The sequence below is a fragment of the Gavia stellata genome, chromosome 20 (assembly GCF_030936135.1).
Source record: "Gavia stellata isolate bGavSte3 chromosome 20, bGavSte3.hap2, whole genome shotgun sequence".
In the NCBI taxonomy this organism is placed as follows: Eukaryota; Metazoa; Chordata; class Aves; order Gaviiformes; family Gaviidae; genus Gavia; species Gavia stellata.
In genome coordinates this window covers 5,670,371-5,691,387 of record NC_082613.1, presented here as the reverse complement: position 1 = coordinate 5,691,387, position 21,017 = coordinate 5,670,371, and the positions used below count along the sequence as shown (strand labels likewise).

General features: G+C 42.4%; 2 protein-coding genes across 3 annotated transcripts; one reads left to right on the top strand and one right to left on the bottom strand.

Moving 5' to 3' along the window:
- Positions 1-2,957: 2,957 nt before the first annotated feature.
- On the top strand, positions 2,958-12,578 carry NELFCD (negative elongation factor complex member C/D). Of its 2 annotated transcripts, XM_059827129.1 has the most exons (15): positions 2,958-3,023; positions 3,525-3,640; positions 3,806-3,915; positions 4,939-5,048; positions 5,367-5,474; positions 6,069-6,221; positions 6,995-7,125; positions 7,553-7,718; positions 8,370-8,504; positions 9,042-9,181; positions 9,857-9,971; positions 10,302-10,397; positions 10,636-10,776; positions 11,142-11,271; positions 11,677-12,578. In XM_059827129.1, the coding sequence occupies exons 1-15, from the start codon at positions 2,958-2,960 to the stop codon at positions 11,709-11,711; spliced, it is 1,752 nt and encodes a 583-aa protein (XP_059683112.1). In that variant the 3' UTR covers positions 11,712-12,578. The 2 variants fall into 2 exon arrangements, with proteins under 2 accessions (XP_059683112.1, XP_059683111.1); XM_059827128.1 differs by lacking the exon at positions 11,677-12,578 and having other exon boundaries at positions 11,142-11,333.
- A 2,471-nt stretch (positions 12,579-15,049) lies between these two features.
- On the bottom strand, positions 15,050-20,241 carry CTSZ (cathepsin Z). Its single transcript, XM_059827261.1, has 6 exons — positions 20,102-20,241; positions 19,443-19,606; positions 17,019-17,198; positions 16,259-16,409; positions 15,836-15,998; positions 15,050-15,328 (listed from the first exon to the last, which is right to left on the bottom strand). Exons 1-6 carry the CDS (start codon positions 20,239-20,241, stop codon positions 15,215-15,217), a joined length of 912 nt encoding a protein of 303 aa, XP_059683244.1. The 3' UTR covers positions 15,050-15,214.
- Positions 20,242-21,017: the final 776 nt, after the last annotated feature.

Here is a 21,017-nt window from a genome sequence, read left to right as displayed (position 1 = left end):
TGGTCCTGTGGACTGTTCCCTTTTTCTACTCAACTAAGCAGTGAGTTTCGTAGCATAATTACCATTGAAGTCCTACAAGTCCAACTGTTGTCCCTAGAAAAAACTTTTACCTGGTCTGAAAATGCTTTACTGAGGCTAAGATGTACTATTTCAGGCCATAAGCTCTGAGCACAATGAAATTCTCCAGACTGCAGATCCAAATATCCTACCTAGGAGATGCACAGCAAATTTCGGTCATGGGAAGGAAGCCTCTCCTACCCATATAAAGACATCTGTCATACAAAGTGTATTTGTTTGAGCCTTCTGTAAAGAACTAGAATCTCCTCCTAAGTCTCACAAAGTCTCAGCTTTGTGGTTTTCCCATCCAGTTTCATTGGAATGTTTGTTAAGTTCTGGACTTGCTTTTTCTCCAATTTTAAATTTTCTGAATCTTCTGTTAGGGTAGTATAATAGTTACTCTGAAATCACCTTCAGAGAACTTGTCCTACGTCTTACAACACTGTACATCATTACAAGCCAAAAAAAAGAGCTGATGAAGCACAAGAGGTGTATAGATGTTTCTTAGTCAACTCTCAGAAAATACTTTTTCTTTCTTGGTTTGGGATAGATTAAATTCAGGTCCAGTATTTTCTTAGGAGTTCTGACTTGTTAATCCCACTGTCTGTTCCGAGTATGCTATTATTTTCTCACGTCTACAAGATGGAAATTGCCCGCTAACTAAATGGAGATAAGCCAAAAACTTTTTCTCAAGGATATTTCCATTGGCCTCCAGCCTCAGCCTGTCACTTCACTCCCAGTTCTTTCCTCATAAAAAATGGCCAGTGCTTCCATAAGCATTGAAATACTACATTACTGTCTTCCTGACTGCGAGCAGTTGAGCAATTGTCTAGCACAGGTAGAGAATGTGTCCGTTGCACTTCAATTCATGCCTTTTATTCTGAAGAAGTCTCTTTCCCTTTCTGTTGACAGAGCAAAAAGAACATTATCCTGGGCTCACAAAAACTTTGAAGATATGTTTCAGAAGGGTTGCTTCACCACTGTAGGGCAGCATATGAGAGCACAACTCACACTGCTGCGGTTCAGGTGGTGGTGTGTATTTTCTATACTGAAATTTTAAGTGCAGTAAGCCTTTTAACTAGTACAGTGACCACACTTGAACAGGGACTGTCTCTCTTGAAGATCCTACGACAACTTATTTCTGAACAGCGTTTTTTGGCCTTTCCTACCAAGCGATTTCATGAACTGCATAGAAGACTACGTAATTTCTTTTTACTATTTTTCAGTTAGAAACTGAAGGAGAATAAAGGACCTTTTAAATAATTAATCAGCAATGCTCTTGGCTGCCCTCCAAATCCCAGAACACACCCTCCCCCTCCCCTTTCTCACAGTTAAACTCTTATACAACTGAAGAACAGGAGTCGATCTGAAGAGAGACAAAGGGGCTCTGTTTCTCTCACATGGTCTCCATTTCAGTAATGCCTATCTCCTTGCCTAAGGTCAGATTGTACGATCAGTTTTCATTTTAGACTTAGCCCTTCTTCATTCATCTGTAACTTCCTAGTCCCTCCCTTTGCTGGGGGGGGTCCTCTTGGCCGGTTGCGTTCGGTCAGCACCCCAGCTCAGCCGCTCTCCTCGGGACCCTCTCTCTCAGCACCCCCAAGAAGGGCTATACCAAGGTCCCGAGGTGAGCACAACCACTGCTCCGGGGATCCAGCTTCATGTACAGGGGAACAAATCCTGTGTAACAGGCTGCCCTGCCTGCTTACAGATGTCCTAAGAGCCTCAGAAAGAGGGAACTTGGCTCACGCAGCACAGACCTCTCTGCTGCCCAGAAATGAAACTGCTAACTGTAATGCCAATAGTGTTATTTGTAGGGACTACAGTTGGTTTATTGAGACTTTTTTAGATCAAAGACTTCAGGATTTTGTCTTAGGCTAAAAGGAACCAAAAAAACATTTGTTTGCAATGAGAAAAGGCAGAAATGTTATCTAATGTTATTCTCGGCAAGTTTCGTGTGCACAGGGTCACACCAATGCCAATCCTCAAACTTTACCACTAAAATTTGGTCCTAAGAATGTTACCACTTCCATTCCACCAAAGTTATCTTTCCTGTTCTTCAACTCTTTTTTTTTTTCTACTTGCTAGTTTATTATTCTACCATAACATCTGATCATTACTATCCACTTCTTGCTGTTGTTCAATACCCTCTTCACGCTTAGAAAGTGCCAGGAAACTGCGGTTACACAACTGCAGCCAGAAGAGCAACACATCCCGGTTTTCCCTCTTCCCTTACAGTCCCCGTCTAATTGCTGCTGCTGCGCGGGGAGGCTTTGGGAAGTTTTGCTGGGTAGGGAACTTTGATTTTAAATTTCCATTGGCTTCTTTTTCCCTCTGTTTTTTCCCTCTGTCTTCTGCCTTGGCTCTCCGGCAGTGACTAACCGGGGATGAAGCGCTGGAACCGGGACAGAGCGAACCTCCACTCCTCGGGGACCACCGCCACGGGGCCCGCTTTTACGTTTCCGTATTTAATTTTTATCTGCTGGCGTTCACGGGTGGTTCCAGCCGTAGTTCACCACGCAACGGCTTCACCGCCGTGAACGCCCGCTCCAGCGAAGAGCAGCGCTGAGGCGTGAGGCAACGGCCGGCCCGGCACCGCGCCCCGCCGGCCCCTGTCAGCGCCTCCTGGGGCGGGGGACGGCTCTGGCGCAGGAAATCCCGCACCGTCCCGCAGCAGCAGAAGGGCGACCAGCTTCACGCACCAGCCGCCGCCGCCTCCCACTGCGAGGGCGGCCGCCGCGGCGGTTCCCGCCCTGCTCGCCCCGGCCCTGCCCGGCGGGGGCAGCGGCTCCACCCTCCGGGCGCCCGCCATTCCGCGCCGCTCCGCCCAGGGGGGCGGTCGCGGCCTGGTTCCGGCAGTCGCCGCGGCTGTGTCGGCCTGGGGCGGGACGGGAGGAGCCATGGAGGACGCGGATTACTTCGAAGGCAGCGCGGCGGAGTGGGGGAACGAGGCGGACGGAGGGACGGTGAGCACTTGCGGGCGCCTTAGCGGCGGCGCGGGGCTGCCCGGTCGTGCGGCGGGAGGCGGCAGCCCGGCGGCGGGCCTGAAGCGGCCTGCGAGGGGGAGCGCTCTCCCTCCGCGCCGCTCTGGAGAGCGGAGGGCTTCTCCCGAGGGGCGCCGCCGGGTCCCCGGGTGGGTTCGGGTGGAGCTCCCGGGCCCTCTCGCTCTGGGGGTGGGGGGAGCCGCGTTTGGGGCTCTGAGCTGAGGCGAAAAGCGCCGAGCGTGAAGGCGGGCGGGGAAGCCTTCCCTGTGGTGGGGCCTGGGGCTTGAGGGGGATAAAAGGGAGGACAACAACTGCAAGACGGTGCTTGGGTTTTGCGCCTAATCTGTTAAGAAGTCGTATTCGTCTGGGGAGCAGATCGCTTGCTGTGGTGAACCGGGTATGTGGGCAAAAATAGCCTAAATATAGGAGTACAGGGGGGGGAAACGGGACAAGAGCTGGCTGACTTGACTGTGCTTGCAATAGCAAGATGATGAGGATGGGGAGGGAGAAGATGATGCCGAAGTCCAGCAAGAATGCCTGAAGAAATTTTCAACCCCAGACTATATAATGGAGCCGTCTATATTTAACACGTTAAAGAGGTGAGTGTAACCTTATGTGTGTTATAGATGCGGTGTTATCACTTTGTATGGAAGCGTGTGTGAAGATGGATAAATGATGATATTGTTTTCTCTTTCTTTAGAGTTCAGTTCGTTTTGTTTTTCTAATACAACTTTCAAACAGTTCTTTTCCAATCCTTTCATCAGATATTTCCAAGCAGGAGGTTCTCCAGAGAATGTTATTCAGCTCCTCTCAGAAAATTACACTGCAGTGGCACAGACTGTAAATTTGCTGGCAGAGTGGCTCATTCAGACAGGTACGATAAGTGTTACAGTATAGTTTGGGTCCATAGCCTTTCTCTTGTCAGAAATATCTGAATTGGTGGCAAATTTGGTCATACTCAGGAAGTGGGTCATTATAAAGTTGTCATCCTGTATGTGTAAGTGACTAAATTCTTTATAATAATACATTTATTCTGCTCAGGAAACAAGTGACCTGTTGATGAACATTTTGAAATGCCCACAAACTGTATTATAAAGGGTAATATAGTTGAAGCAACTGCATAAACTATAGTTTCTGTTTTCATGCACAAGGGCAAGGGTACTGTTACATAGATGGTATTAGCAATATTTGATATTTTGTAATAGTATTATATAATTAATATTGAAAAAAACCAATTACCTTATTACTAGTTACTATTCCCTATCAGTGGTTAAATGGAAGGTTCTCAGACAGATGCCTGTATTCTCTGAAACAAGAATTCTGTATTACCAGTCTGCTTATGAATTCTTCGGCAGACTGTTGCAAGACATGTTCAGCATTAACTTGTGGTATCTTTGTCCCTTAGCTAGCGTAAACGTTATCAGAAGTATTATACTCTGATTTCGGAAATGTAGAACTACTTACTACTACTTTGTGTATTGTTTTGTAGTATACTATCAAAGCAGCTGATAGCCAATATATTAAAAGGATGCACTTTAGACTGTAGTAAGGTGGGTTTGTGCACCAATCCTGGTAATCCCTTTTGTGTTTAAGATACATGCATTTTGGTATTGCGCCCAGTTACAGTCTTGTGAGATGACTGGCATTGCTGTTTGCATGACTGATGAAGAGATCAAACAGGCTATCTATAGTGTGACCTGCCTGTGACCCTAAACAGTCTGCATTTAGGAAAAAAGATCAAGAATCTGTAAATCTGTCTGTATCAGTGTGGCTTGATAATAGAACTGATGGCTGTCATCTCATTTTCTGCGTGTTGATAAATTTCTGAAAAATTTAAGATGTTGCTGCCATGTTTGATTGGATTGCATCTGCCAAGTTTTTTGTTCCTTCTGTACAGGTGTTGAGCCAGTGCAAGTTCAGGAGACTGTAGAAAACCATTTAAAGAGCTTACTTATCAAGCATTTTGACCCTCGGAAAGCAGATTCCATCTTTACAGAGGAAGGAGAGGTGTGCATGGAGTCCGCATTGCTATCTTTACATGAGTGGATCCTACATAGACGCCTTCATCTGACGGAGTAGTAGATGGTGGGGGAAGGGAAATTATATTTTCAAAGCTGTTTTGTTAAGAAACAACTGGTTTCAGAAAACTAACTCTATTTCACTGGAGTCCTCAGAGGCTTAGAGAACGTAGAAACTTTGACTGCAGCCTCCTTTGTAAGTCCTGTATAACAACTCGCAGGACGCTTGAGAGGTAAAAGGCTTACTCTTAATCATCTTGACAGCTAGATATTCTGACATTTCTCTTTATTGCTCTGATCTTTTCAGACTCCAGCCTGGCTTGAGCAAATGATAGCACATACTACATGGAGAGATCTCTTTTACAAGTTGGCAGAAGCCCATCCCGACTGTTTAATGCTTAATTTTACTGTGAAGGTAGTATACTCAAGTCTAATAAATGAGACTCTCCATAAAGGGCTAACTGTTCTGGCATTAAATATTGGTTGTGATCTTGCCTGTATCTTTTATGTATTGCTGCATAATATTGCTTATTCAAACATCTGAACAATACAAGTACATATTGGTGGGAGAAATTGTGTTACAGGTTGCAAATAGCAAGTGTATTTTCCCAGTTTGAAGTACTGTTTTTTGAGTTTTTTTTATTGGGGTTTTTTTTTGGTTTGTTGTGGACTTTTTTATTTTATTTTTTTTCCTTTGATCTATATTTGAAAATTCTGGATTTCCGGTGCAGTGGAACATTTCGGTTAGATTTGTATGTTTCTGTGACAGTGAAAGAATGTTATGATGTATCTTGGTGTGCTCTGAAGTATTCTTGTATCACTGTGGTTTACTTTCTTTTTGATACATCTTTATTGGTTTCCTTTTCTGTAGTTTAAAATAGGAACATGAATTCCAGTAAGGGTATGCAGAGGCAAATGTTACATTCTGTGTGTTCTTCTAGACTTGTTAGGATATCTGAAATGTAAATGTAAATAATACAAGTTTTCTGTGATGTTTTTGTCTTTATAGCTTATATCTGATGCTGGATATCAAGGGGAAATAACCAGCGTTTCAACAGCATGTCAGCAACTGGAAGTGTTTTCCAGAGTCCTGCGTACATCTCTGGCAACAATTTTGGATGGAGGAGAAGAAAACCTTGAAAAAAACCTCCCTGAGTTTGCTGTAAGTTGTTGGGTTTGAGGTTTTTTTTAACATGGAAAGAAAATAGCATTTTCCTTTCTGGTTAGGAAATCATTGCAGGATTGTAGAGAATCTTGGCACCTTATCATGTCTTACAGAATCTTATGAAGAGAATGTGTATCTGAGTTCAAAAGTAGAAATTTATGGTTTTTGATCATTCTGTGACCAAGAATTCCTTGGGTTGCTTACATGACACTTCTTATATTTATTAAATGGATTGTAAAAAGGTGAGGGTAGAATTTGTTGTTTTTCACGTTTAATGCAAGATCTAAAGATCAGTCTAGTCAGTCCCCTGGCAAATTAAAATAATTCTTTTATCATCCACGTCAGTGTGAAAATTACCATCTGAATCAACCCAGCATATGTTCTGTGTTGTGAAATAGCATAATGACTTTTGGATGGCTTTGTTCTTCTCTTACTTTTAAAATATTGCAGAGAAAGTACCGAGTGTAAGTTGGATAGAATTTCCTCTCGATTTTGTCATTTAAGAAACAAAGTTCTCAATTTAGCTATTTCTTCTTGTACGGTATCAATGCATAGTGATACTATGCTTTTTTGTACTTTCTTCTTGGCTTTTGGGTTTTTGGTTTTCTTGTTTAGTTGTTCGTGTTTTGTGGGGTTTGTAGGGTTTGGGGGTTTTTTTTGTTTCAATTAGTAGATTTCAGTGAAATCTTTGCTATTATGCCAATGTAATCACAGAAGCATACTTGCATGTTTCTTGTTGACTGGTAAGATTTTTGATGTGTGCTTCACAGAAGATGGTGTGCCATGGAGAACACACTTATCTCTTTGCTCAATCTATGATGTCCATATTAGCTCAGGAAGAGCAAGGAGGGTCAGCTGTCAGACGGATTGCTCAGGAGGTTCAGCGATATGCTCATGAGAAGTAAGTGGGAGTTATATTATGAGTGAAATGTAGGTCACCGGAATTTGTAAACCGCTGTATCTTGCTCATTCTTGATTACCTTTCACCAGCAAAAGGAGAATTCTTGGCTGCAGCAGAGTAGTTCTTGTAGCAAGTTTTAATTCATAGACCAACAGAAAAGTTCAATGTCCTGTACTGGGAGACCTGAAATAAGAACAGTAAAGAATTTAAGTTTCTGTCTATTAAAAAATACATATTTTTATTATTCTACAAACATTTTGGAAAAAAACAAGGGAAATACAGGCCTGTTTCTATAATTACCCAGGATAAGGGGTTCTGCCCTAAGGCATTACATTCTGTCGGATGTGCCCTGGTGACTGAGTGAGGCTGAAACTAAAATGTCCGAATTAAGAAAATACGTTGCTGTGTATGTTTGCTCTTCATCTAGAGGCCATGACGCTAGTCAGATCACTTTAGCATTGGGTACTGCAGCCTCCTATCCTCGAGCATGTCAGGCTCTTGGTGCGATGTTGTCCAAAGGAGCTCTGAATCCAGCAGATATCACTGTCCTGTTCAAAATGTTTACAAGCATGGACCCACCTCCAGTAGAACTGGTTAGTAGTTATCTTTTTATAACCTCTGAAACTTAATTCTATTAACAGTAGCACTCAGAAATATGAGGTCTCATTGTGCTAAGTATTGTGTCAACACAAATTAGAAGTTAGCACTCAGACTTATCCCTCTATAATTTTAAGTAATGTCTAAATGTGAAGCTACTACTTGTATTTTACTTAGCATTAGCTTGTGGATTGATATTTTTGTTGTTGGGGTTTTTTCCTAATCACTCCACGTTGGCTTTTTACATATAATTAAATTAATTAAAGAACTTCTCAATAGGAGATGAAGATGGCAAGGAATTAACTTCTTTTAATAAAAAATAATAAAAAACCCCACCCAGTCTTGTAATTTGTTATAAGTAGGCCTGAATGGCACATTGCAGATTTCTCACTGCCTTGTTCTAACATGGGTTCTGGTAACAAATGGTGGCATTTAAATACTTTAGTAGGATAGTCTGTAACTGTTGTTTCCCCACCCTTTTTTCTTTTTTTTTTTTTTGTGTGTGAAAAGTTTGGGTCTCTTCAGAAAACTATCTAACCTGCTCCCGAGGGGGAATGTGTATGCAAGGTATATCCGATACAAAAATTATATTTTTAGTCACCTCTCATAATTCTCAGGCTCTAATAAACCATTTATTTTCTTCACAGATTCGAGTTCCTGCCTTTCTGGACCTCTTCATGCAGTCATTGTTTAAGCCAGGTGCTAAAATCAACCAGGACCACAAACATAAATATATTCACATACTGGCATATGCAGCTAGTGTAGTAGAGATGTGGAAGAAGGTAATGTTCATTTCTGTGAATAACATTATTTTTACCTACAGTGGCCTGACTGTGCTGAAGAAAATGCATGGTCATGAAGTTACTAAGTTTAAAATAATGTATTCAGCTTGATTTTTACTTATTTTAATATGAAATGTTTCTGGCTTCAAATGAAATGGCTAAAAATGTAGATCCTGAAGATCCCTGATGATCAAATAGTACTATAAAAGTGTGAGTGCACTGAGTATTTTTGGTCTCTCCCCCCAAAGGTTATCAGTAGCAGTTCTCTGCTACTAGAACTGTATGTGCTTTTTCAGAGGAAGAGGAATTTAATGCTATCAAGTGGATAAAGTAATTCTTAGGGAATTAAATGAAGCAAACATCCTTGTACTTCAGCTCATTGATACTGATATTTCTTCTGAAACTTGCATTTGAGTCTAAATTTTGAGAAACATGATGTCATCTTAGGCTTATTGCAGGTCACAATTCCTTTCTTTAAATAACCAAAGACATCCTGTACATTCGTGACTCTTGCATTCAAACTTTGCAATTTTTCAGAACAAGAGAGTCAGCATAAACAAAGATGAACTCAAGTCAACTTCAAAAGCCATTGAAACTGTTCACAATCTGTGTTGCAATGAGAACAAAGGAGCCTCAGAGTTGGTTGCAGAGCTGAGCACTCTCTATCAGTGCATCAGGTGAGCAGAGAGACCGGTCCCAAGCTTCAGCTGTTGGAAGGAAAGTATTATTTAGGAGAGGCAGTACTGCTAAAGGGAAATGCCTTTGGGGGCTACTCCGTGAGAACATCCTCACTGTAGAATACATGAAGATGTGGTCTGAAAGCAGCTTTCAAAATTGTACATCTGACTTTTTGGAATTTCTCTCATGAGGACATAGGTTCTGACTTTCACTGACGATTTGTCCTTCTTGTGTCACAGAATATGCTTTTCTCTGCCACTAGAAAAAGATTACATTGCTTTGTCTTCCTAATAAAGCTTTCCTAGCAATAGTTGTGTTCTTTCTTCTCTTAAAAGTATGCAATAGCAGACATAGAATAAACTGGAACAAACTTGGAGTGTACATAAATTTTGTTGTGTATTTTTTTTGTATTTTGTGCTGAGCAGGCAGTGTCTTTGTAGAAAGAATTTTCTTCCAGCCTGTCTTTTTTCTTGATGTGCTGGCAGCTTTTCAAACAAAACTTTTTGAGCTTTTTTAATTCTGTGGGAAGTTAAACTGACACTAGCAACCATTAGAATATACTGAATGATTTTTTTTTTTTTAATTTAATGGGAGATTTTTGTCTTGTGTTGGTTTTGGTTTTTTTGTTTTGTTTTTTTGATGCTCCTGTGCTAAAGTGATCTATTCTTCTGTAGGTTCCCAGTGGTGGCAATGGGTGTATTAAAGTGGGTGGATTGGACAGTGTCAGAACCACGATACTTCCAGCTACAGACTGATCACACTCCGGTTCATCTGGCATTATTGGATGAGGTAAAAGAATATATAAAATCTTTCTGGAGAGTAAAAACACTTTTGACGCTTGTAACTGGAAGTACATCCACTGAACTGGATGCCTGCCATTTGCTGTAAGTCAGTAAATACACAGAGATGAATCTATTTCTGTTCAGAGTTAATTATTTGGGTTTTGTCATCTCAACATTATTTACAGTAGGAAAACTTAGGCATCAAAGAAAGAAATGGTGGAATACTTTTCTAACTTACATCTGGCACTGAACATCAATGTAAACTTGTCTAATAAAGACTGGTGCATTGGTTTTTAAGTTGAAGTTCTGAGGACTAACTTTCTTGTTGTCTTTGCAGATCAGTACATGCCATCAGCTGCTTCATCCCCAAGTTCTACAACTTCTTGTCAAGCTCTTCGAAACAGAACATTCGCAGCTTGACGTAATGGAGCAGGTGATTCTCAAAGGATTCAGTATTTGTGTTCCTTTGTATTAGTTACGCTTATTCAAGATAAAACTGCTGTGACAGCAAAAGCTACTAAGAGTTTAATTTAGGAATACGGTCATGCTAGAAAGTAACATAGCAGACACTGAATCAATAAGAACGAGCAATAAAAACTGCACACTTTCGAGAGGAAGTTCTAATCTGTTGGTTTCTTCTTCCCCTCCACTCCCCTGACCCCTGCCATCAGCTGGAATTGAAGAAGACTCTCTTGGATAGAATGGTGCACTTACTCAGTCGAGGATACGTCCTGCCTGTTGTCAGCTATATCCGCAAATGCCTGGAGAAACTAGATACAGATATCTCTCTCATCAGATATTTTGTTACAGAGGTCAGCAGCAAAAACTGTGCTTACCAACATGCAGAAATAAACTTTAATATCAGTTGTATGTGTTTGGATATTAAATCAGGTTGCCTCAGATTCAAAAATATTTTAAGATACGAGATCAGATTTTGAGGAATATATGTAATATCAGTATTCACTAGGATGTGACTTAGTCCTACTGACTGTTGACTTCTGAAAGTGTTAAGGTACTGGGTAGAGTACCAGAAGCATACATAATTAATTACTTGTATGGTGAAGAAGAGGTCTTAAGTGCAACTACTTGTATGCTTTCAAGACTAGTTTGTGAATTAGATACTGTCCCTGCTACCCCTCTAACTGGAAAAATAATCCATTTTTCTCTGCTTTTTCAGGTGCTGGATGTGATTGCTCCTCCGTATACCTCAGACTTTGTACAGCTTTTTCTTCCAATCTTGGAGAATGAAAGTATTGCAGGTACTATTAAAACAGAAGGCGAACATGATCCTGTCACTGAGTTTATAGGTAAGTCACATGTATTCATTGCATATCTGCTTCCTTTTGTCTTTGTTACAATTTGCAAGTAATGTTTAGGAGGAGGATTGCTAAAAACAGGAATGCCTGCCAGATATTTTCACAGATAACTTCCCTTTTAGGGGCCTGTGGTTAGCAATTTTCCTTTAATCAAGAATCTCTGGGTAGTAGTGAGGAACTTTGAGACAAATACCGCTTTTTTGAGAACTAGTGCTGTAGTAAGGAAAGGATAGGAAGGGAAGTAGTCTGTCAATAATACACTCCTATCTTAAAACAAAAACATCTGTCCAGACCCTAAAATCCTAATTATTTACATAATGCAGGAATTGACATGCAAACAGATAAATCAGAGTAAAGTACCGAACACTTTCTTTTTTTTTTTTTTTTTCTTTTAAGCTCATTGCAAATCTAACTTCATAATGATGAACTAAGCAGTGGAAAATATCAAGAATGCAGAGCACATGATCACTACTTTGCCATACTCTCCACCAGTAAGGTTCTATAACTGGGCAACACAGCTGCAAAAAAAAAAAAAAAAAACAAAACAAAAAAACCCAAATCAACATATGCAAAACAAGGAAGAAAGGGCTGAAGGGCATTTGACTGACTTGCATGGTGACCTTGAGCTTCATATCAGAGGACTGTTAATGTACTTTGGAAAATGGAATAATACTGAAGGATTTCCTGTTGTTACACAAATCAGTATAAATCTGAATATTCTGCAGGGGATAGCAGGAGAAACAGATTTATTTCAAAGAATGTTATTTTGGTTACTTGCCGAATTTGTCACTGATTCTTTGTGTAATATACAAAACCTGAAGAATGGGGAAGGTAGTTCCTACTAAAAACACTTTGCAGATAGTTCTCTGAAGACTGAATCTTGAATGCTGTAGTTCTTGACACTGCGAGTTGTAAAAAAGGAATTTGCATGATTAGCTCTGTGCTGTAGAGAAGCCATAATGCCTCTTTCTCACCTTTGCATTATATTAGAATTCCAAATATCCTACATATTTACTGCTATGAAAAAAAAAACATCTTGTAACACAGGTGGAGTTGTAACAGTCAAGGTTAGTTTTGTATTAACAGATGAATCCTACATGAGTGTCTTACCTTTCAGAATCTATTTTTATGTTAAATAGATGCATCAAATGTTACTGGTAAGTTTCATTACCATGTGAGAATTCTACTGCTGTCCAAAAATATGAATGTGTGCAGAAATTCCATTACTACTTGTTGTGGCTTGGTTTTTATACTTATCTCTACTCTGTCCTGGTTGATGCCAAACAGTGGGGGATACACCCAAGATTATAATTTACCTTTAAATAAAGGTTTTTTCTTTTCCAGATATTTCTTTCAAAGTTTCATTAAGACTACTCTTTCTTTCTGTTCATTGGGCTGGATTTCTCTTTGTACAGGCAAATACTGTTTGTTTAAAGGTGAGGAGTATAGACAAGCCCATTGTGCTTTTCCAAGCACATCTGTTTTCTGAAGAACCTGCTCACTTTGTTCTTCTCTGTTGTCAGTGATTAATGAATCAGAACTCTAAACTACCATGAGACAGCAGCCAATTGTATAGATTCTTAACTCCTTTTAAAAAGGAAGCGCATCTTCCCTTTCTTCAGCTGGTCCCTCACCTACATACTCCACGGTGACTGAGCTTACCATAGTAACACTTACAATGCTCTAATCATCTTAAACCACAGCCTGAAAAGGGCAAAACTTACTTCTGCAGAAGCTATTCTCAACTTCTTTGCATATCTTTGAATAGAAGATGTACTATCATTCCAGCTATCTCTCACTATTTAAACCTGCATGAGACCTACTTTTCACAGTATTTTAAGTAGAATTAGCATACAAGTTTGGCTTTTGTAGCTCCTGACTTCCTTTCTTTGTGGAATTAAATTAACTACACAACCAATTCACCCTATAGAGCTTCATTTTAGGATGTAGCCCTGTATCATCTTTTAGCGATAATTAATCAAGAGCAGTTTGTTCCTGTGTCCATTGCAAATTTGCCAGCTGTTCAAACAAAGTGTACTTTTGCTTTCTTCTGTATTCCGGCTTGGTATCACTTCCTCTAAACCCTTGAGTTCCTCTGTACTTATCCATGTAGATGATTTTTAACTAGTTAAAACTTCCATGATGCTGTGATTAGTACTGTTCTATTACCATGTTCATATTTCAGTGGCACTTAAGTTATAGCAGGCACTGCAGCTTGGCAGAATTAATCCTTTTTGGCAACTATGGAGTCATTTTGCTATGATAAAGCAAAGCCAAGATGACAGATAGAATTCTGTCTTTTGCCTAGACTTAAAAGTGTATTATTGTATTTCATGCTTAAGAGGTGAATGGTGGATGAGAGAGATAAACACCTAATGATTAGAGTATGATTCTTGTATGTAGGAAGCCAAAATTAGGCCAGAAAAGTCAGGGTTTGAAGTCACCTAGCCTACTGGAATATGGACTAACCTCAGGTCTAAAACATGTTCTCATTGTCACAATACTAAAAGCTGTTCTGTTTGAAACCTAAATCATCAGAACAGCAGAACCACCTCAACTTCAGCCTAGACACTAGTAGTCTTACTCTTTTACGGGTCTTCACCATTCTGCCAAATATAACTTATTTTCTGATTAAGAGCAGACTTTTTTCTTGCACAGACAAAACCAAGGTAACTACCAACTGGGAGGTAGCAGATGATAAAGACAGTTTCAGGAAAGACTTTTTTTCTTCCTTGCACCACTAAAAAGCTTTACCTTACAGGTTTGAGCAAGGCATAATTCACAGGTTGGTTTGGTTTATGGTAGGTTTTGGAGATTGACATTTAAAAGTGGTGTTCTACAACATTTGAATGTCTCTTCTCTCCCTTACTTGTGGAAAACAGATGTTCTGTTGAAGCTTGTATCTTAATCTCCAGTGGGAGTAGAGGTAGTGTAATTTAACTTAAATTGTTTGAACCATCATAGTTGCTATATAGATGGTGTTGTTGACCAACCCTTTCACAAGAAAAAGCCTGCCACATGAGACTGCTTGTTAGGTACAACACAAGAAGATGACTGAAAACATGTATTAATAAGTTCTTAATACACATACACTCATGTAAGAGAAAAATGTCCATTTATTAAATGCCGTTAACAATGCCAGTTAGTAACACTTGATAGGGCACTGATTTGCCACTTAGTAACTGGCTTGGTTTTCAGGAAGAGAATTTGCTACCTTTCTTCAAATTAGTGAAGAATTCTGGCTTGTGGCAATTTAAACTTTGCCTCTTTAGGAGGAAAATGGCACAGCCAATCACATACTAAAGCAAAGAATTTGAGCAAAGAAAAGACTAATGAAATAACTAAGTAGTGTTTAGGCTTTGTCTTACTATATCATTTTGTTTGGATAAAAAGCAACTGCTTTATATGATACTTCTAAAAACACTGTTTCACTGGAAGGCTAAGGAAACAGGTGATTTAGTTTTTGAGTATCTCATGTCTAGACTTAGCTTTGTTTTTTTAATCTGCATCATTGTAAGATGCTATTTGCTCAATATCGTCAGAGAATTTAATATCAGCTCTACACCCAAATATTGAGTATATTTTTTCCTTACCAGTATGTCTACATAATTTGTATTTGTATTTAAAAAATAGACAGAGATTTACATATACTGTTTCTGTGATTAAGTCAACATGATTTAAATACTGTGCATCAAGGCAGACAAAAAAAGTAATTTATCCATAAAAAAAGTTGTCAATAGTTATCTAAAGGCAGTTCTGTATTTATATTACTTTAAAGACATTGTGTGTTGTTATCTGGGCTAATTTTGCCAAACTGTCTCATGGTGTTGAACTGTGAAAGACTTTTAGGCTACTGTTCTTTAAAAAGAAAAAGGTTGTTCTGGGAAGCTTCCAAACAAAGTAGTTCCTAAACAGAAAAGTGTACAATATAGAATCAAGGAAGTACAGCATCTCCATATGCACAGTCCTCTTCAATAGCAAGATTGTACTCTGCTCCTCTTCCACCTTTATATGCACTTGTCACAATTCTCAGCCACCCTCTTTCACCCTGTAAAGAATTAATTTGCATTGTGAATTAGAAAACATAACTACAGAAAATGCATGCTGTTGAGTCTGTTCTGTCTTGCAAATATGAATGATTTATAACCAAATCTAGGAATTCAGTCAAGATGAAGTATAACACTGGGTTCACGGGGCAACCTCATTTAAAGGGGCAATCTGCTTTAGTGAATTTACATCCCCCTCACCTATTCCAGGTGTGTGACTTGATTTTTGCCTACAACTAACAGTGATTTACAGTTGCCTGTAACAGAAGCTGCATATCCATGGAAGGGTAGCATTTGGGATTGAGTTGACATTACTCAAGTAACTTTGGCTGAATATCCTTGTCTTCAGATTAGTTAAATTTCATTTTTTAATTGTTAGTCTAGTTCAAAGAAAGTTTTACTTTTCCTATCCACGCAGGCTAGCTTTGCAGCTTCCTGTTTGCAAGTGAAAAGCCCCACCTTTCCTCCAAAGTCATTCTGCAAACATGTTTGTTCCCATGTTTCCTTACCCAGGGTTCACCCCACGAGTTACGGACAATCCAGTATTCTGTTCCATTTTCTACGCCCCAGCCAGCCACAGATACAATGTGATTCACCACAGGCGAGGAGTTGTACTCTGTATAAAGTCCTCCAGTGTAAGCATCCAACTTCTCAGTAGCCATTATGCCACAGCTGTAATAAAACAGAAAGCATTTTTATACAAGGGGATCAGGGCAGGGGCCTGGCTAAAAAACAATTGGCTTTCTTGCATTTTGACTTCAGAGCTTAGTTTATCTACAAACAAGCTAAAGTCTGCATGTTAGTGCAGATCTGCTAACATCTGCTAGAGTGGAGAAGTACACTTCAGTCATTAGAATGAGTTTCAAGTATTTCAATCCCAATATTACTAGTAGATGAACATCTTTTTTGCCAGTCAAGATTTGGTTTTTTACCTAATTGGTCCATTAGTATAGATTTCTGCCATCATTTTTTCTCTTCCACTGACAGACCCATAGTCAGCAACTTTCCAGAGAGTGTAGTTCCTTATCACATGGCATTCTCCAAAAGTGACACAAGTTCCACACTGGTTAAACTTCTTACACTCTACAAAACAAAAGTGAGATTATCACTGCAAGAGAATGCTTTTCTTGAAGTGAATTAATGATACCACACTAAGCTTTTTTCCCTTTTAACTTATTTGAGGCAGGTATTAATAACTTAATTACTAATACATACTCTCTCTGAACTAAATTCCTTTCTGGAAACCAGAAAGTCTCTACAATCACTAGCTACTATTCTTACTTCATAGGCATAAGTGCTTTGATGAGGAAATGTTTCCTATGTGCTTATCTATAGATACAGAAACTATTCCAGTCATACATGACCAGACAAAAGTTACATTTCTCCTCTGTTTAGCTTGAGGTGAAACTTGTAAATATTTCAGTACATTAGAGATTGTATATCCCAGACTTAAGAGATTAAGTTTAAACAATTTAGCTGTGCAAACTTGTCTGGGCATGATTTAGTGCTATGCTGTCTGGCTAGAGTAAGAAGACACACACAGGCCTGTAAAGAAAACCCATTCTGTCAGTCAAACAGCAGGTACTATACTGAAAGGCAGGAAACAGTAGACTGAAAACCCAAAAAACTTTTAATATTAAGAGCTGCTAAACCTGGGATGAAGCCTTACAGCAAAGCCAACAGGCATCGTACTTTGATCCTTAGCTTGGTAGTTGTTGCAGGTCTCATCTGGAATGCCATGGTCATGGGCATACTTCCAAACACCCGAGTGGTCTCCACCTTCACAGGATCCTGCGTCAGCACAATCAATCACGTTCTGAACGGAGAGGTAGGCAGAAGGCCACGCACCTTTCCTCTTTATGTTGATTCGATCTGCAAGGATAAAAAATTGGGTTTCATTAGTGGAATACGTGGGTGGTTACACATTGCAACTAGTGTTAAAACTCTCTCCTTCATTGAACCTGTAAGTGTTTGCAGGCAACAGTACTTGTGGTTGGAAAGCCTCTACTGTCGACGGTGAGGCACATAGCATGACCTAACACAAACCAGCAGCCCGAGTTATTATTGTGGGTTTCCATTAGAAGGTTTTTTTCCATTAAAAACTCAGCAAAAAAGATGCAGATGAGTAAGATCTGTTTAAAGCCTTGAAGTGCCCTAGACCTCCTTTTAATTCAAGTCACAGCTTCTGAAAACTTTCAGATCTGTTTCCTGGCTTTGACAGCAAAGAGTTTTCAAAGACACATCATAAAAACAGCTCTTACTACCCTCTTTTACAGGAATAAAGATTTATGCATAAACCCATGCAGAGAGTCATAAGCCCATGCAGCCCAGGTCTCTGGCTGAGAGACAGTCTTCAGAAACTTAAAGCAGGGAAAAGCTTTCAGAGGTATATCGTCGCTGTTATGTCAACATCTCACTAGTATCCTGCCATCTCAACAGGCATCACCACCCTGCTGCCTTATTCTGTCAGAAACAACTAGCTAGCTTACTTCGCAGAAAAGCTTCCCGATGAGTATTTATAAAATGCTCCTCACAGTGCATTAACAGTCTTAACTGATGCCACTGTAGTACTCTTAATCCTATTAGTACTAACAACATTCAACTATACGCGACAGAACTGGGAGGCATTATCCCAGCCTAGTCTTCCAGCAACAAGAGAAGCAATAAATGCCTTAACTGTTCACAGAAGTTAAAAAAAATCCTGATTTTTAAGATCAACTTTTTATACTCAAAGACACATGTACTGGCATACCTACGTACACAGTTAAGTTTTAACTAGTTATATAATTAAGTTGCTGTATCTTATCTATCCTAGTACTTCACTACATCATGGCAGATTTCATATGTGTCTGTATTCTTGTACTGCTGAAGAATGGATCCTTCGTGATTCCTGCCATCTGCTCACACCTGTGTTGCCTTCCCATTTCTGCACAATCTCCTCTATTTCTCCTTCACAGTTAATCCTCTTGCAGCCTCCCTATGCACTCAGTACTTCTGCAGCAGGTTACTGTTCTGTGCAAATCATCATGTATTCTCTCTAGAGAAAGTATTTCTCCAACTGAAGCAAACCCCTACTTCCCTTTTCCCAAGAAGAAGGCTGATAGATATCTGCTGAAACTAGATTTGCCTGCGTATTGCAGTAGTTGGTCTATTTGAATGACAGGGCTCTTGAAGCTAATAGCCCAACAGGCCCTTCCCACAAGAGGCAGCTTCTTTCATTTCCTCATACCCAGGCATCGCTGGAGCAGCCCCTTGCTGCTGTAGATGCAGTGCGGCAGGCTGAGGTACCACAAAAGGGAAGGAGACACGGTAACTGCTTTTGCATCTGCTGCCGCCACCACTGTCCCTCCAAGAGGAGGGGCAGAAAAACCCCGTTCTTGCTCCAGGCCCTCCACAGCAGGTTGGCAGGAGCTGTGAATGCACGCCTTCTGCAAACAGCTTTTTAGCCATGACAGTCTCCCCCCTCGCACAATTCTGAGAGGGTGGGAACAGCCTCCCTCTGATCGCTTTCTCTATGGGAACCAAACCTCCTTGCCTTCGGCTGCCAGCTTGGGCATTCCCACTGTTCCCAGGCTAATCACAGAATCACTAAGGCTGGAAAAGACCTGTAAGATCATCAAGTCCAACCATTACAAAAAAAAAAAAACACACCACACACCACCATGCCCATCAAGCCACATCCACACACTCCTTTAATACCTCCAGGGAGGGTGACTCCACCACCTCCCTGGGCAGTCTATTCCATTGTGTTACCACTCTCTCAGTAAAGAGATTTTTCCTAATATCAAGTCTGAATCTACCCTGGCGCAACTTGAGGCTATTTCCTCTTGTTCTATCACTTGTCACTTGGGAGAAGAGGCCAACACCCACCTCCCCACGACCCCCTTTCAGGCAGTTGTAGAGAGCGATGAGGTCTCCCCTCAGCCTCCTCTTCGCCAGGCTGAACACCAGACATCTCTGCTTCGGGTTTTGCAGCATTAGGCACTGCAGTCATTTGTCACCTCTTCCTTGCACCAGCTGTTTTGTAAGCTGAAGATAAGCTTCCTCTGCTTACCAAGAGCTTGCCTCCCCGGGGGCAAGCAGCTCGGGGGGCGGGCGGCCCGAAGCGGCGCGTACCTGCAAGAGCGCTGGTGCTGCCGTGGGCCCAGCAGGACCCGCAGTAGCGGGGGATGTGCTGGTTCCGCGTGGTGCTGGCGTAGTTGACGCCGCTCACGTTCCTCCAGTCCCAGCTGCGGGGCAGCGCCGAGACGTCCAGGTACTCGTGCGGGCGGGGGTAGCTCCTGTGTTGCGGCAGAAAGAAGAGCTAGCTCCGCGGCTGCCCACGCCTGCCTTTTCAGGCAAACGAGGGCATTTAAAAAAAAAAACAACCCAAAAACCACCTTTCACGGAGTTTCGTAACGAGGCCGCGAGTGTCCGGCGAGCAGCGCGGGTCACGTGACAGCGGGCAGCGTGACCGCCACTGCCCGCGCGGTCTCGTGACCGCCACAGCGCCCCGCGAACCCCCCCCCCCCCCCCCCGCCCCCAGGGCCGCCCCGGGGAGCAGCCGCCGGGCAGCGGGGCGCCGGGCTGTCGGCCCCGGGGAGCCCTCCCCTCCGAGGCCGGGCGATGCCGGGGCTGCAAAGCCGCCGGGCGCTGCGGCCGGGGCTGCCCAGCCCCTTCCCAGGGGCGCCCCCGCGCTCCGCTCCCTGACGCCGCTTGGAGGGGGCCGGGGGAGGCGGCCGGGGCTGCTCGTGGCCGGGCGGCAGCCCCGTGAGGGCCGCGGCGGCCAACCTCACCTCAGCCCGGGAGCCTTGCGCGGGGCCGGCTTGTAGCAGTGCTGCCCTTCCCTGAAGTAGAGGCCGGCGCGGGCGGGCGGGCAGAGGCAGCCCCAGAGCAGCAGCAGGAGGGACGCGAGGCGCTGCGACGGCCCGGCCATGCTGGGGCGGTGGCACCTTCCTCCACACCACAGCCCCGGCGCCGGCATTTAAAGGCGGCGGGGAGGCCCCGGGGGGCGGGCGGCCGCGGGCCGTGGGCGGTGCCGGCGGGCGGAGCGGCCGGGGCGCTGGGGGCGGCACGGCGGGGCACCTGCGGGCGGGCGGGGCACCTGCGGGCGGGCCGGGCGCTGCGCGCTCGCCTGCGGCGGGCGGGGGGCGCGGAGCCTCCCCCGAGTTCCTTATTTCGGGCTTGTCAGCGCGTGTCTGAGGGGAGCGGGGCTGATGCCAAGCACAGCGTGCACGTCGCTAAGTCCCTCCCGGTGGCGTCTAAGCAATGTCTGTGGGGTAAGGAACAGCGAGTGAGGGACCGCAGGTCGCTGTGTTGGCGCTCCCGGCTCTCAAGCAGGCAGGCCGGGAGTTTTGTGTGGTTGGGGTTTTTTTGCTGCTCTCAAGTTTTGAATTTCTCAAGCCCTTTTATACTACAGTTTACAAAGGAATACAGGCCTGTGTCCATTTTTTTAGGCTATTCTTTAGGGTTCAGGACATTTGAAGTTTCTTTATTTAATCTGCTACAAGATTCAGTCAATAGTAAAAACTAGTTTTCTAATTTTTCCTGCAGAAGGTTTAATAATCTGTGTGAGTGGACTACCAGTCTCTTTTCCATATGTTGGCTAGAGCTTTCATGTTTGATAAATGGGTTTAGTAAACCAGAGCCAGTTCTTCCCTCGCAGCTTTTCTAGAGCAAAAGTGCTCTTGGCGCTGTTTATAAAAAGGCATG